The sequence below is a fragment of the Pelobates fuscus genome, chromosome 10 (assembly GCF_036172605.1).
Source record: "Pelobates fuscus isolate aPelFus1 chromosome 10, aPelFus1.pri, whole genome shotgun sequence".
Lineage (NCBI taxonomy): Eukaryota > Metazoa > Chordata > Amphibia > Anura > Pelobatidae > Pelobates > Pelobates fuscus.
Window position 1 is genome coordinate 76,874,756 of NC_086326.1, and position 16,960 is coordinate 76,891,715.

The following is a 16,960-nucleotide window of genomic DNA, read 5'->3' on the forward strand; positions in this document are numbered from 1 at the left end:
CCCACACCATACGCACCGCGGCATCAAACGAAGTGTAGGAAACTCTGCATAATTCCGCCGCGATGTTATCATTTATCGAAACCCCCCTGGGGGTAGGATAAATTATGTATTAACCTAAACTTTCCCAGTTCCTTCTATGAAACCACACCCAGAGGGGAAACCAACAGGTGAAGGAAAGGCGGCTCCCAAAAGTGGCCAGCCATGCGCCCCAACGGCACCTCCTTGTTCAACTACCCCCGCACCAGCACTGGGTGTTCCTGCACTGAACGAAGGTTCCGACAGGATGTGACCACTGTTCAATCCCAGTGAGGGATCCAAAATCCTCCTCGAAACCCGTGAGTAGCAGCGCTGCTGCTTTCCTCTTTTTATATTGGCTTAAGCAGGGGCACATTGTGGCGACGTCCACTGTCATCTTTGCCCTTAGCGCCCATGGCGTCCCCTCTGTCCCTAGCCTTGCCCCGCTTAGAGCAATGGGATGTGACCCCTCACAAACAGAGCATTCATGTTTAAACTTACACCCTGTGCCCCATTTACACTGGCTGTCATTGTATAGCCAGCAGCAGCCAAGTTTGCGCAGGCCCACCGATGTGGCCCCCCCCACCCCTTGCTTCACCCGACAAAGAAGAATACGCACAACTGATTGCAGGAACCATGGGCAGCAGGGGAGCCAAGCCTGAACCGTCAGGCCAAGCTGTTTCTGCAGCGACAGGATCAACTTGATTAACAGCACCAGGAACAGTAGAAGCAGTATGAGTGAGAGGCTGCTCAGGAGGGACCTGTGAAGACAGCAAAGGTAAGTGAAATTCCCTTCCCACCCAACCCAGCATTTGAAGGCCCACTTCTGGAGGTGTCATTGGTATGAAGTATTACAGAGGCAGGCCTAGGGGAAGCAGGGGGGTATGCATGAGGGGAAGCTGTCAGACTCACTCTGCCCTGGAGACAGTATGCCTTGCGGCACAATTTGGAAGCCCTGCCCCCCTGACCCTTGGGACGTAAGCTACCCCCCTCCCCCCTTGCTGCAATCCTGCAGCCCACGTACCCTCCTAATGGCCATGCTGGAGCTCCGTCCTCTGGCAGCCCGGGACGAGGAGGGATGGGGTGCCTGGGATGCAGCACCAAGCGGCTGCACTGCGGCTGGAACACCTTTCCGTCTTGCAGCTTCCCGCCTCACGGCCACATGGCACCTGGCCCGCGAGTCCTAGGAGGGAGCTGGGGCAGTCAGAGAAGGAAGTGGTGCAGCCCGACGGCTCGTGGCCGTGTGGGGAACGGCCTCCGAGCCCGCAACAGGGCTCCTACTCTGCCCCCAAACCTGGTCCTTGCATGAAGGACTGAACTGAGCAGGGGGCCGCACCAGGCGGCGCGGTTGGAACGGTGGTAAAGTGCTCCAGCTGGGCCGATGGGTGCCGGCCACCGTCAATAAGGGCCTTGGCCCTGAGTGGCCTCAATATCCATCTGGCCGACTAACTACCACTGATAACAGCCAGAGAAAGCTGTTACCACGCCAGAATTTTTAAAATGGTAAGGGGGGAAATACCCGCCTATATATACCACAGCCCCTTCCCCCCTTTACCACACCCCATCCTAACACTCCTAACCAGTTACACCTACACCTTCCCACACCCACACATGCCCCTTATCCAGCCAGCCTTTGGCCGCCTCCTCTTGCTCTTTCTAGTTCGACCACTAATTTGGTACCTGTCAATACACATGAGTCCCAGTTTTACCAGGTCTTTCTCAGACACCAGTTGGAAGCTATGAACACACAGCCCTCCCATCTCTCAGTATCTGATTGTGGTTCCTTCAGTGGATTTTTACTGCTCGTCATGTTCAAGTTGCTTTGTTTAGTTTTGCTGTTCCCCATTTCCTGAAGAGGATCCTCCCTCTCCGCCAATTCTACCTTTGGCTCTGACATATAATTTTGTCTCTCTCTGGTATCCTGTCCTCTGCCTTCCCTGTTATTCTTGTCTGACCTCTTGTAAGGACTAGTAATACTACCTCTGTCTTTTATACCTTTGTCGTTTGGGATGTGTTCTCTGGTTCAACTAACACCTAGCTCTTAAGAGCTTAAAACTGCAGCAATTAAAAAATAAATATTTCAGCTGAGCGCTTGCCCCTCACTGAGAGATGTCACAAGAGAAAGCTAAGGCTTTCCTATGTGACTACTCAAATACTGTGTATGCCCCAGCCCACACTAACATGGACATTCATAGTCACAGCTATAATCCGCTTACTCACTGGTTCCTCTCATCCTACTTGGTAAATAAAGTAGCTGACAAAGGCTGATTTTACATTTTCTATAAGCTCATATTAGGCGGACGTTTATGGTATATGTTGAGTTCCCATTGGAAACAATAATTGCATCAAGATTAGCAAAGCCATTTCCTGGTTTGATGACACTCACTACACAACTTCTATATCAGAATGTTTACTGCAAATTCAGGAACTTCAAAGGAATCTTTTTATTTTTACAATGTTTTTTATTACTTTTACCAGATTTTTTGTCTATTATTTATATAATGTATAAAATAATGTGGGTAACTCAAGCCTGGAGTGTCCCTTTTAATAAAGAATAATGATATTGAATAGTTGTAGTTCTTAAGATATTCTGCAGCAGAACAGAAGGATATATGATATCAATGAATAGAACATTTTTGAGCCATTTTATTTAAATGACAGGATTAATTTTTTAATAAAGTATACAGAATCATAAATAATGCATAAACATGGAGCATGAAGACATATTTGTTGCCTGCATTATATACTGGAAGGGAACATAGGGATCTATTTTGAGACTCACAAACCAAATCGTTACCTAGTGATCTGGAATCACTTCTCAAGCCAAGGGCATCAGCGTATTACATAATTTTCCAGTAACTTGTGTTATATATCCCAACTTGGCTACAGGTACAACATAGACTTGTGTTTTTCAATGATATACCAAGTTCTTTTGGCTGCAGTGTTAGATAAGAGAAAACGGTTCTGTTAAGCGTGTCGATAAATCTTCTTTGGAATGATTGTAATCACTTAAGCTTGACTGCTTCACCCCTTAAGGACACATGACATGTGTGACATGTCATGATTCCCTTTTATTCCAGAAGTTTGGTCCCTAAGGGGTTAACATAGTGATAATGTCAAAAATTGGTGTAGAAAATATTGTAATGATGCGATTGTGGTCGTGTTGGCATGTCAATAATTATGAAACGAGAGCTCATGTTTAAATATATTATTAGACTAATAATGTGTTTAATCTGCAGTAAAACATAATTGTGAATGAATATTAATTCGGCCATTTAAGCATCTGAGCAATGCAAATATATGCAAGTGATCATTCTAGACATTGCAAACCTTGTGACTTTTTAAAAAAATTAAATGATAGCAGATGCTTTAAAAAGACATGGGCATTGCAATAGATCGAATTTAACTGATTGCAGGTGTTATTTGATGCCTAATTGGCTATCAGTAAAATAAATTCAATAGAAGTTCAGCTATCTATGGTTAAAGTTTTATTTAGAATTATCATTAGATAGGAAACATTTATTTTTCAGTCAATTTCTCTCCTGTTCTCATCTTATGACAGTACTTAACTGTATTTTTTACTTCTCATAGGACTTTTATGATAAAGGAGACTATATAATCAGAGAAGGAGAAGAGGGGAACACTTTTTTCATCATTGCCAAAGGGAAGGTAAGGGCTTGTTATAGTGAAACTGTTCTTTTGATTTTGCACGAGAAGCATTCGTCCCTTATTGCCTGTGATTTTCCTATCGGTTTCAACTCTAAAGGGCAGCTATTTCTACAGTATAGACAGGCCAGAATTCAATGATCCATTTTACTTATAAGACTATACATCTTAGAAAGGAGAGGAACAAACTAAAACTCTCCTAAAACAAAGACTGTAAGCTTTTTAACCCAGCATTGTGTTACTGAAAGACAACTCTAGGTAATAAAGCAGGGATAGTTTTTGCTTATCTACAATTTTCATTAAACTAAAGATAGATAGACAGACAGACAGACAGACAGACAGACAGACAGACACACACACACACACACACACAGGTAGGCAGGCAGACATATTTTAAAGGAACAATATAGTGTCAGGAATACAAACATGTATTCCTGTCACTAGAGTGCATGTGTGGCTGTTTAGATCCCCATCCACCCTGTCAGAGCAGTGAAAATGTGATTTCACGCCAATCAGCATCTCCTCATAGAGATGCATTGAATCGGTGTATCTCAGTGTATCGAACAACAGTGCTGCACACTGTCTTTTCTCAGGCTATAGATACCAAAACCACTACATTAAGCTGTAATTATTATGGTGACTATAGTGTCCCTTTAAGTAAAAGAAATAGGGGTCTCGTATGAGCCTATGAATATTTTCTATGGCAACCCAACCCATCAAGTGCTCTCTAGCCCATAGCTCACATTACCTATGTAGCTGCTAGCAGTGTATATTTTCGTTCTACAAACTTTGATGACCAGTTTACGAAAATTTTGAGAGATTGGTGCCAGATTTTTCTTCACAAAATATATGTACTGTATATATACAGTACAGTATGATTATTACCTAAAGGGTGGAAGAGTGAAAGAAATTCTTTGAGTTCCTTGCCAGAACAAAGAGTTATAGCAATCACAATATGGACATTCCTTTGAATTAGTTAATTCAGCTAGTTGTGCCACATCCATTGCTGACAGGTGTATGAAATCACACTCAATATACAACCATGCAATCTCCATACATCGACACTGGCAGAAGATTTACCTAAACTCAAGAATTGAATGACTTTCCAAGGTATCAGCTTTTCAAAATTTGGTTTAAAAAGCCTTAGTAGACCTATGTCAGACAGCAGTCAGCAATATTACTGAGAAATGGAAATTCTGCTACAATGTAGCAGGTCACACACGCTTGTTGATTGGGACTACAAAGACCTGAAGCTCCCAGCTCAAAAAAATTCTCTACACTAATTTCAAACTGCCTTTGGAAACAACATCAACACAAGAACGGTTTGTCAGAAATTTTGTGAAATTGATTTCCCTGGAGAACACCTACTTAAGCTCGCCATGTGCAATGTCAAACATCAGCTGGGGTGATGTAACACTTGTCAACATTGGACTCTACAGTACTGGAAATGCTCTCTGAAATGATTAATCGGCTGAATTGTACTTCCCCATCTGCCAGCTGGACAGATGATTCTGGGTTTGAAAGGTGCCAGCATGCCTTTCCTGACTGCATATTGCCAAACATAAATTGTAGTAGAAAATAAATAATGGCCTGGGCTGCTTCTCTGGCTCATGATATACCTCTTCTGATGAAGGGATATCCTAGTTCTGAGCACACAATGACATTCTAGAAGACCTTGTAGTTGCAACTTAGTGGCATAATTTTCAAGAAGATTGCAATTCCATGTTTTATTTGAAAAAAAAAAATTATGCATGGAATTAAGGTTGAGTATGGAATAAATTGCCCAGACATACACAGCCTTAACTTCAACCCTATGAAAAATATTTCATATAAACTGGAAAGTCTGTTATGAGCCAAGCCTAATTGCCGAATAATAAAAGTAATCAACATCACATATGATTTTTGTAGCTAAAAAGCAGCAGATCCTCACAGCAAATATCTATCATCTGGTAGAAAGCCTCCACAGTAGTTTGGAGGCTGTTATTGTAGTAAATGAAGACCAACTCCATATCATGATAAAACGAATTGATTAAAAGATAAAACGAAGGATGATAGCTAGAAGCATTAATAATGCCCTTTTTTTACAGTTCAACGTGGAAGTGTCTATTTACTTTTGTCTTTTTAATGCTATCTGATAAATTAGAGGGCTTAAATAATTCATTTTCTGAAGCAACCAGTCACAATAGAACCACACAAATGGTTCATTTAATGCATTACTTACAACTGTCTCATTTGAAAGCTTTAGCTTTGAATGAGACAGTTGCCTTACTATGCAGGATGAAAATCGCAGGTAACTATGATTATTTTTTTTCATATTTGCGTGCATCTTGTTTCTTGTGCTTTCCACACCCACTCCAGGGGAGACACTGATCTAACCAATCAGTGTCCAATCCCTAGGAATGACTAAAAACGTGCATTGGGCATGCCTGGCAGATTTATACATGTGCAGTAGGAAGAGAATGAGTCTGATTAGTTTGATTAATTTAAAGCAAGCTTCAGTGTCGAGTTTCTCTCTCCTGTTTTGTACAACAATGCCCTTTTTTGTCATTAGTGGACCGAGATGGGTGATTAAAATGGGTTGGGGGGGCAAGGCTGGATAAACATGCCAAGCTGAAAAGCATGTCCAACAATGCAATCTGACCAAGCTTGTAGTACGTTTATAAACATTTGTTATATGCTTATCAGAGTGTTTCTTGCTTTTTGATTCATAATTTGTTTAATAGTGTTTACTTACTGGTTTAAAAAATATTGTCAAGTGATGTATGTCCATTTAATTAATTTAGTAAAATAAAAAGAAACAAAAAGAAAATCTATTCTCTATACAAACATCATACAAAATGAAAAAGGCTTCACTGATTAAAGCTTTATTTTTTTCTTGTTTTCTAACATACTGCTCCAACTGTGTTAATTATTACAACAGATAACAATCAACTATCCTCCTCTCCAGCAGACCTGCTTATTGGCAGTGATTTGAATCAAAGGAGACATCCCAAACTGCTCTTTTTTTTGTATCACTCCTTCTGGTGTTGATGCAAATTAAATGTGTTTGGCTTTTCCTCTTTCCACTGATCTGCCAGTTCTTAATTTAAACAATTAAGTGCCTCGTTGTATACAAGTAGATTTCTGCAGAACAATAAAATATGCTGGTGGGCATGAACAAGCTTGCAAGTTTGGGCACGAGAGATCCCATGTAAACAATGTGTTGCAGGCACATCTGTTAACATCACTTTTATGATATAAACTAATTGATTCATAGATAAAATCTAGGATCTGTTAATTAAAAAGGCATTATTTTGTTTTCGAACAGTGCCAACACCAATAGCTTTGTATAGGGATTTTTGAACTATCCCATCTGTGATTTGCTCAAGTATAAAACAGAAGGGTCACTGACCAGTGAATGGTGAGAATCAAAAACAGCATAAATTGTCTGTGATTGAGTCTTGCCAACTACACTGAACAAAATTATAAACGCAACACTTTTATTTTTGCCCCCATTTTTCATGAGCTGAAATTAAAGATCTAAGACTTTTTGTATGTACACAAAAGGCCTATTTCTCTCAAATATTGTTCACAAATCTGTGTTAGGGAGCACTTCTCCTTTGCTGAGATAATCCATTCACCTCACAGGTGTGGCATATCAAGATGCTGATTAGACAGCATGATTATTGCACAGGTGTGCCTTAGGCTGGCCACAATAAAAGGCTGCATTCTAAAATGTGCCATTTTATCACACAGCACGATGCCACAGATGTCGCAAGTTTTGAGGGAGTGTGCAATTGGCATGCTGACTGCAGGAATGTCCACCAGAGCTGTTGACCATGAATTGAATGTTCATTTCTCTACCATAAGTCATCTCCAAAAGGTGTTTCAGAGAATTTGGCAGTACATTCAACCCAGGGCCGGCGCTTCCTATAAGGCGAACTAGGCAGCTGCCTAGGGCGCCATATAGGAGGGGGCGCCCTGCGCCCCCATCGCCGGCCTTTTAAATGTTGCAGCCGCCTGCTGTACTGCCTCACCTCCCCTGCCCTGTAGCGTGGCCGAGCTCCTCTGCAGTCCGCAGTCCCGGCCGGACTGACAGGAAGTGCACACTCAGTGTGCACTTACTGTCAGTCCAGCCGGGTACAGGAGACAGAAACTCCTGTACCGCGGACCAGAAAGGAGCTCGGCCACGCTACAGGGGAGGGGAGGTGAGGAAAACATGGTGGGGGAGATTGGAGGGAGGGGGGAAGAAGATAACATGGGGGGTGAGATTGGAGGGAGGGGGGAGAAGATTGGAGGGAGGGGGGAGAGAAGATTACAGGGAGGGAGGGGGGAGAGAAGATTACAGGGAGGGAGGGGAGAGAAGATTACAGGGAGGGAGGGGGGAGAAGATTGGAGGGAGGGGGGAAGAAGATTGGAGGGAGGGGGGAAGAAGATTGGAGGGAGGGGGGGAAGATTGGAGGGAGGGGGAGAAGATTACAGGGAGGGAGGGGAGAGAGAAGATTACAGGGAGGGGGGAGAAGATTACAGGGGGAGAAGATTACAGGGAGGGAGGGGGGGAGAAGATTACAGGGAGGGGGAGAGAAGATAGGAGAGAGGGGGAAGAAGATTACAGGGAGGGAGGGGGGAGTAGAGAAGATTACAGGGGGTGGGAGAAGAAGAGAAGATTACCGGGAGGGAAGGGGGGGAGAAGAAGAGAAAATTACATAGGGGGGAGGGGAGAAGATTACAGGGATGGGGGGAGAAGAAAAGGAGAACACAGGGAGGGGGGGAAGAAGTGGAGAACACGGGGGAGAAGAAGAGGAGAACACGGGGAGATGAAAACACAGGGAGGGGGGTAGAGGAGAACGTGGGGGAGGGAGAGACCACTAAAGGAGGGAGGGGGTGGTGGAGAGACCACTAGGAGAGGGGCATGAGGAGAGACCGCTAAGGGATGGGGGAGAGGAGAGACCACTAATAGAAAGGGGGGGCAGAGGAGAGCAGAGACCACTAAGGGGGAGACGAGAGACCACTAATGGAAAGTCGGGGAGAAAAGGAGACCATTAAGGGAGGTGGGTGGGAGAGGAGAGACCACTAAGGGGCAGGGGAGATCTCTAAGGGATGGAAGGGAGAGCTCTATAGGACAGGGGACAGGACAGGGAGCTCTTTCACACTACGCACACACACACACACACACACACACACACAATGCATCCCTATACACACAGAAACACAACATGCTTCCCTTACACACAGAGAAACACACAATGCATCCATTACACACACACACACACACACACACACACACACACACAATGCATCCTTTGCACATATACACAGAAACACACAATGCATCCCTTACACACACAGAGAAACACACACTGCTTCTCTTACACACACACAGAAACACAATGCATCTCTTACACACACTCAAAGCATCCCTTACATACACAGAAACACACTTTGCATCCCTTATGCATACAAACACAGATTCACACAATGCATCCCTTACACACAACAAGAAACACACAATACATCCCTTGTACACAAACACACACTGCTTTCTATCCCTTACACAAAAACACACTGCTTCCACTTCGAACAAACACACTGCATCACCTACACAAACTGGTATCCCTATACACTACATTCCATAAGCACACACATTAGATCCTCTACAGTAACACATCCCCTACACACTCCACTCCTTGTGTGCGAACTCATGGGTGGAACATGTAGGTAGACTTATGGGCATACTCACCATCAGGCCCTGGGGCCCAGACCTTGAGCTGTGTAAGGGGCCCCAAAAAATGGAGCTGCTTCCCGTTCTTCCAAAACATTGAATTTTGTGACCACAGTTACAAACAGCCTCCAGAGATCATGTTCTACACCAGACCAGTGGAGCCAGACTGCAGCCAGAGCCCATCACCATCCTCATCTGGTTGTAAGTAGGCAATCTAGTATATTATTAGTGACACTAATCTCTAATTTACCTCACATTAAAGGGACACTATAGTCCCCAGAACCACTGCAGCTTAATAAAGTGGTTCTGGTGTCTATATTTTTTTCCTGCAGGCTTTTAAATGTAAACACACACTGTGTGCAGCACTGGCATTAGTTCATATGGCAGATCATATGGGTGGGGCATTGCGATGCCACTGGAGGGTAGGTGGGAAGGGGGGGCGGCAAAACTTTCTTTTGCCTAGAGCGGCAAAAATCCTTGCACCGGCCCTGATTCAACCCGCCTCACAAACGCAGACCATATGTAAGATGGCAGACAGTGTGTATGGTGTCATGTGGGTGAGCGGTTTGCTGATGTCATTGTTGTGAATCAAGTGGCCCATGGTGGCAGTGCGGTTATGGTATGGGCAGGCGTATGTTATGGACAATGAACACAGGTGAATTGTATTGATGGCATTTTGAATGCACAGAGATACCGTGACGAGATCCAAGATCCTGAGATCCCGAGATCCATTGCTGTGCCATTCATCCACGACCATCACCTCATGTTGCAGCATGATAATGCACGCAACATGTTGCAAGGATCTGTGCACAATTCCTGGAAGCTGAAAACATCCCAGTTCTTGCATGGCCACCATACTCACCGGACATGTCACCCATTGAGCATGTTTGGGGTGCTCTGGATCGGCGTATAAGACAGCGTGTTCCAGGTCCTGCCAATATCCAGGAACTTTGCACAGCCATTGAAGAGGAGTGGACCAACATTCCACAGGCCACAATCAACAACCTGATCAACTCTATGTGAAGGAGATGTGCTGCACTGTGTGAGGCAAATGGTGGTCATACTGGATACTGACTAGTTTTCGGACCCTACCAGACCCTCTAATACAGTAAAACTGCACATATTAGAGTGGCCTTTTATTGTGGCTAGTCTAAGGCACACCTGTGCAATAATCATGCTGTCTAATCAGCATCTTGATATGAAACACCTGTGAGGTGGATGGATTATCTCGGCAAAGGAGAAGTGCTCGTTAACTTAGATTTAGACAGATTTGTAAACAATATTTGAGAGAAATAGGCCTTTTGTGTACATAGAAAAAGTCTTAGATCTTTGAGTCCAGCTCATGAAAAATGGGGGGCAAAAACAAAAGTGTGGCGTTTATAACTTTGTTCAGTGTATATCTGCTCTAGCACCCTCAAGAAAGAGGGATGAAAATGATGAAAATGATAATACATAATGCACGTGATTTATAACCAGAGTCTTGTTTTCTTCTCTGCAGGTATCTGTAACACAAGCAGTGGAAGGATCTCAGGAACCACAGCAAATCAAGTCTCTAGGAGTTGGTGACTACTTTGGAGAAAAAGCATTGATTAGGTATAATGTGATTTTTGAAGCATTACAGAGATTTGTAGAATATCTCATTCAGGAAGCAATGCATTTTTTTCATTAAAACTTTTTTTATTTTTTGTTCAGGGATGCAGTGGGGGAGATTTATCAAAGTGGTCATTTTAAATATATCCTTAATAATTGATCAGCATATAAGAAATAGGCAATCTTTGAAATAAACTTGTAAATACAGGAGAACATATAATTATTTTTTTCTACCGCCTCCATTCTTCTACATTTCTCAAGCCAGTGACATCCACTGGGCAATGTGAACATTTTCCCATGACACATTATCAGAATTACTCCCACACTTGGGAGCCTTCCTTTCCAATGAAAGGAGGTGAAACAATAAAAATGTTGTGAGGGTAAAACACCTGCCTAGTGCCTCTTGAAATAATATTTCTACCAAATGCATGTACATGGGGTAAAATTCAGTTGTTGCTCCAGAACCCCAGCTGTTTTAGGAGTCAACAGGGGGAACAAAATATCTTCCTGACTGGACCTGAGTTCCATCTTTGATATAAGAAAGGTTGTGCATCGCAGTGGGTTTGAGAAGATTCAGTAGCACTGGAAAGTTTGGTAGGTGCAGCTTCTACTGGCTTTGGTGACTGTTTGGTCTTGCTGCAGGAATGAAGTCCAGGTGCTATGTGGAGAGGTTTCCTTCCAGCACACTTCCTGAGCCTAGCCCTGCTTCCACATGCCAGTACTTCATAATGAGAGTGGGAAGAGCAAAGCATTTGTTACTTGGATGAGAATTAAAGTTACTGCAATTAGCATTAAAGGTATACAATGTAGAGTTTTGGGTGCCAAAACCCTTCAATTGAAAGCATTTCTGTTTTGCAGGAATGGTAATGTTTTCATTGCAGAGTTAAAATGCCTCTAGTGGCTGCCAGGAAGTGCTTCCTCAGCTATAACTGAGTTAAACTCAAATGATTCTACCTTTGATCACCACACTGCGACATCTTGCCACGCATGCACACAAGCCTCTAAGTGCTTCCTTATAGGGAAGCATTGGATTATCTTGGATCATTAATCTTGATGATCCCAGCCAGGGACACAGAGTAACTGCACATACACCAACAGCAGAGGGACTTAAGGTAAGCAAATATTACCTTTTAAACCACTGCAAGGGAGGCAGACACCTACCTAGATAGGAGAAGACTATAGTGTTGAGAATATGTTTGTATTCCTAACGCTATAGTGTTACTTTAAGGTAGGAGGATGGGGGAGAACGGAAGGAGAACAGTTTAAGAATGGATACTAGCACAGAATACTGAGAATAGTTAAACATTTGCTTGGAACTCTCTGAGTAGCTTACCTATCCTACTGTGCCATGGAATGTTCACCTTTGATAGCTGGGATCTTGCATATTATCCACTAGTGACCATGAAGCCAGCTATGTTATAATTATGTTCTTGATTCTGCACTTGTTGGATTACCCAGATGGGAAGAGAGCTGGGAGTGGAAAGAGAGCCAGAGGGTTGGAAGGCAAACATACATTCAAATACGGGTGTATGGGAGAGACACATAGAAGTGGTGTAGGATTTAGCACATCCGTCTACCCACATACATTCCTTACTGCTGTCCACACAAATTAATAAACATGAGCTTTAGCTACCTACACCAGTGGCTGCTGGTGACGTTTCAAGATGGTGGGGCACCAGACCCCTCTCCCAGAATTTTACTTTTTCCTATAAAGCACAGAGATACTCATACAATACAGCGAGCTGAGCAAAAATATAGAGATGCTCATCAGTAAAATAAGTTGTGCACAATATAAATTTATAATCATACCACAAACTAAACAAAATAGACATATAATGCACAGAGATGGGCACAATATAAAGATACCTATGCAATTTGCAGAGCAGGGTAGACTACAGAGATACCCATACAACAGGTAGAACTGAGTACAATACAGACACATAACACACAAAGCTGGTACAATAAGGAGATATTCAGAAATTTCCCACACAGCCAGGATCACTATCATGGATTAGACAGAGTTGCAATACAGAGATCCCCACACAGTACATGTTTCTATATAAAGTCCCAGCTCTTTCTCTCTCTGTCTATCTTCCTAGCCATCTTAACTCTCCCTTACATGATCGTATCTTCAGCAGTGATCCTGCTGTGATAAATGCTGCTTTCTATTAAATATTGCTGCAGTTGTGAAATATGTCAGCTACTCCATTAACTCCATTAGCTCTCTGCACACAATGTGCACATGGCTAAAGCATCAAGATAGTGATAGACTCCAACCATGTCAGCTTCTCCTGACTCACTATTAGCTCTCATCACACAGTGTGCACAGGGCTAAAGCATAAATATATTGATAGACTCCTTTTTACTTTTGCAGCTGGCAATATAATTAATCTGTAGTAGTAATTTGGAGCCAAGAAGTAAATGGAATGGTTAAAAGAATCAACAATCATTACAGATTAAAACAGATTGAAATCAGATCAGATCAGTCATCAGAGTCACAGCCCCAGTCCTGCAGTCGGGGTATTTAAACTATTAGTGACAGGCAGCACAGTGCTCTGTATCAGAAATGTCCCTGACCCCTTGTCATCCATGGGCTCAACTGGCATTATATATTTATATTAATTATATATTTGAGCACATTTCCTTATTTAATCAGCCCTTAGACAGTCACTTGGGATACTGGGGGAGATAAAAAGATAATATAGTATACTTACATTTGGCAGGGGCCAGGAGCTGATGTGGCCGTGCTCTCCCTTTGCTTCCAAGATGGAGTCTTGTTTCTCTCTCCTGTGGGCCTTGTAACCCCAACTCCTGGTGCTATGAGCCAATGATGGCCCATGAATGAAGAAGCCAATAGCATGCCTCCACTCATAAAATTAATTCTTAAAGGACACTAGGCAGATTTAAAATTCCAAATTTTGATTACATGTCCTAGATGTAAGATTTTTCAAACACTTAACAATGAGGGGGAGGGGTCCTGCAGAATTGAAACCTATTACTGAATTAAAGTGACACTATTTTTTTCCCATATTGTTTGGCTTTCCACCCTCCCTTCCAGAAAAAGAATCATAAACACTGGTGGGGCACTGCCCCAAGTGCCCCCTATAGAAAAGCCTTCACTGACCTTCACACAACTATACACATCACTCACCTACCCATACACAGCAACACAATATAATGGTTATGGTGCAAGGAGTGCTTTGACACCCATCCATTCTAAAAGAACAGCTAGGAATGGGCACTCCACACAAAATGTTCTGCTTGATTAGTTCATTAGTTAATTTGTGAAAAATATGTGCCCTTATGTGGGATTACCAAACCATATTTCAGGGTACCACTACTAAATTAGGGAGTTCTTGTGTCTAGTCAATAGATTCCTAATAAGTATCCTTAACCTCCTGAAACCCAGCCCATTAACTTGTGTCCTCTGTTCTGGACATTCTATTCTACAAAACAGCTGAAAGATCAAAATTAGGAACGTGGCTTTTCTTTCAGCTACTTAGTTGATAGTTTCTTAATTTGGTACCCTTATGTGGGATTGTCATATTTAAGGATACCAAATAAGGGAGGGAGCTATATCTACTAAATAACTCCCTAATTTGGTATCCTTAACTATGGTAATCCCACATAAGGGTATCAATTGTATTTAGGGAGTTATCCACTAAACAGCTGAAAGATAAAAATTAAGAAAAGCTGCTTAGCAGATAGCTCAACAATTTAATATCCTTATATGGAATTGCCATATTTACAGATACCCAAATAGGGATCTATCTACCAAACACAGTTCTCTCCCTAATTTAATAACCTTAAATGGGGCAAGTCTAAAAAAAATGGTAATCGCAATAATAGCAATATAATTATGAGTATTTTTAATTGTCTAGAATATCGGAATTAAAATGGTTGGTAAAATCCACCCTGGTGTATTACTTTAAATTAAATTAAGGGATTTGTTTGGAAGGACACAAATGGATAAGGCATCAATATGTATTGAACGCCTTTGTGTAATAAGGCTTGGCTCAGTAAAAGTTATTTAGAATCCAACAACCCTTTTGAAATCAATAGTGGGAGTATTTAGTCTCTGTGTATTGATTGCAGTTAATTTGTTTGCCCATGAAAACCTTGCATTTTATTCTTTGTTCTTTGATAATTATGAAACGTTTCATAAATTGCTGTCCTGATAATATATTCTCTGTGCAACACACAATACTGTTGATTGAGAAGAGATCATCACGGTTTGCTTTAATAAATATAAATTGTCTTGATAACAATTGCGCGTATTGACGAGTATAAGTTATAAGACATCTGCAGGCTATTTATTTACAAAGGCAAGTGTTTTGCATGTTTTTTTTTTTTTAATTAAATATGTGATCAAAGTTTCTGTGTAATTTACTATTTTTAAGACTTTGTCATCTATGTAACTAGCAGACTGATATGTTTAATATAATTGCATTGTCAAAAGGAGCTAGCAAACATTTCCAAATTTTTTTGGTTTATCTAGCATGGAAATAATTCATTATTTATGGAAATATGGGGAACTGGGTTGGAGGATAATACATTTTTGCTATGTTTTTATCATTCTCAAATGGCAGGCGATCTTGCAAAATCGGCCGCCATTTTGGATGGATTAAGTGGTAAATCATTTGATAAACAATCAATATAAGGTTTTTGGTTTTTAAAAATTTTAAGATTTTGTGCAAATTATTATTATTATTATTATTATTTTTTTAAATATAAACCCAGTTTTAAGAGACTTCTTTTATATATTTTAATACACTAAACTAAATAGTCTATTGAAAGGGACCTATCGTCTGTAAGGAAGGGGGGAAAAAATTACATTAATCACAAGAACATTATTTTCAATAACACATTTGCATTTAGATTATTTTTCTCAATATGTGTAGATCATAATATTTCCCAGCATGCATTCTGTCTACTCTTCCTGTTTGGCTGCTGAGTTGTTCATTTTGAATCCTGTTAAATCTTTAAAGCACCTTTTACATGTGGAATAAAAATCATGAGAAATTGGTTTCATAAATCCCACAGTATCATCAGTTCAAGGTTGACATGTATTACTAAAAAATATCTTGAAAGAGAAAAGTGAAAAGAATAAATAACAATGGGCTCTTCAGTATCCTCTGTCATTTATAATTGTCACTTATTCAATTTGCTATTACGGTTTCCTTTTTGAATTTTGTTCTTGTTTTTTATGGATAGGGGAGCAAAAACTGTTCTCCCAAATTACTGGTCCAATCCATGCCCAAAATATTCTATTTTTTTAAAATTAATTCTTTACTGTGTAGTCCTAGAGGTAGCCACAAAATGGTGTATGTTATATAAGTAGATGACTAAAATTTATCCAGCTTTTAAAGTCCCTTTAAGGCTCCTTGCAACCATAATGGCATACAAATTAAATCATCAGTCTTTAACACATGTAAAATATCATGGCTTTGAGTATAGTCAGTCTCTGCAGGCTTTTTGCAGTAAACACTGTTTTTTTTTCCCCTAGGGACATGCTCCCTAGGGACACCTCCAGTGGCCATTCCTCAGATGGCCACTGGAGGTGATTCCTGGGTCATTGCTGCACAGTGTGCAGTACTGACGTTCAGCATCTCCACTCTCTGCTTGGAGATGCTGAACTTTCCCCATAGAGATGCATTGATTCAATGCATCGCTATGAGGAGGTACTGAACGGCCACGGTGGTATGTAGCTCTATGGCCTGCCTCCTTGGCTGAGATAATCAGAATCCTGTAGAAAAGCATTGTGATTGGCTGAGACCATCAATTCAGATTATGTCAGCCTAAGAGGCAGATCGGGGGCGTGGCCAGCACCAGAGAAGCTGCGCAGAGCTGGAATAAAAGTGAGTAAAATTAATAAAGTAATTAAGTAAGGAAAATAAACGGGGGGAGGGGGCAGCCACCTAAATACTTAACTATAGGGTCAGGAATACACGTTTGTGTTCCTGACCCTAAGTGTTACTTTAAAGGTGA

At 41.6% G+C, this 16,960-nt stretch overlaps 1 protein-coding gene across 1 annotated transcript in view; it reads left to right on the forward strand.

Moving 5' to 3' along the window:
• The window catches only part of LOC134575864 (cGMP-dependent protein kinase 2-like), a 177,219-nt gene that overhangs the window by 88,580 nt on the left and 71,679 nt on the right, over window positions 1-16,960 (forward strand). The window contains exons 7-8 of the mRNA XM_063435306.1: window positions 3,607-3,684; window positions 10,881-10,975. Coding sequence (XP_063291376.1) covers window positions 3,607-3,684; window positions 10,881-10,975 — 173 coding nt within the window. The remainder of the gene's footprint in view (window positions 1-3,606; window positions 3,685-10,880; window positions 10,976-16,960) is intronic.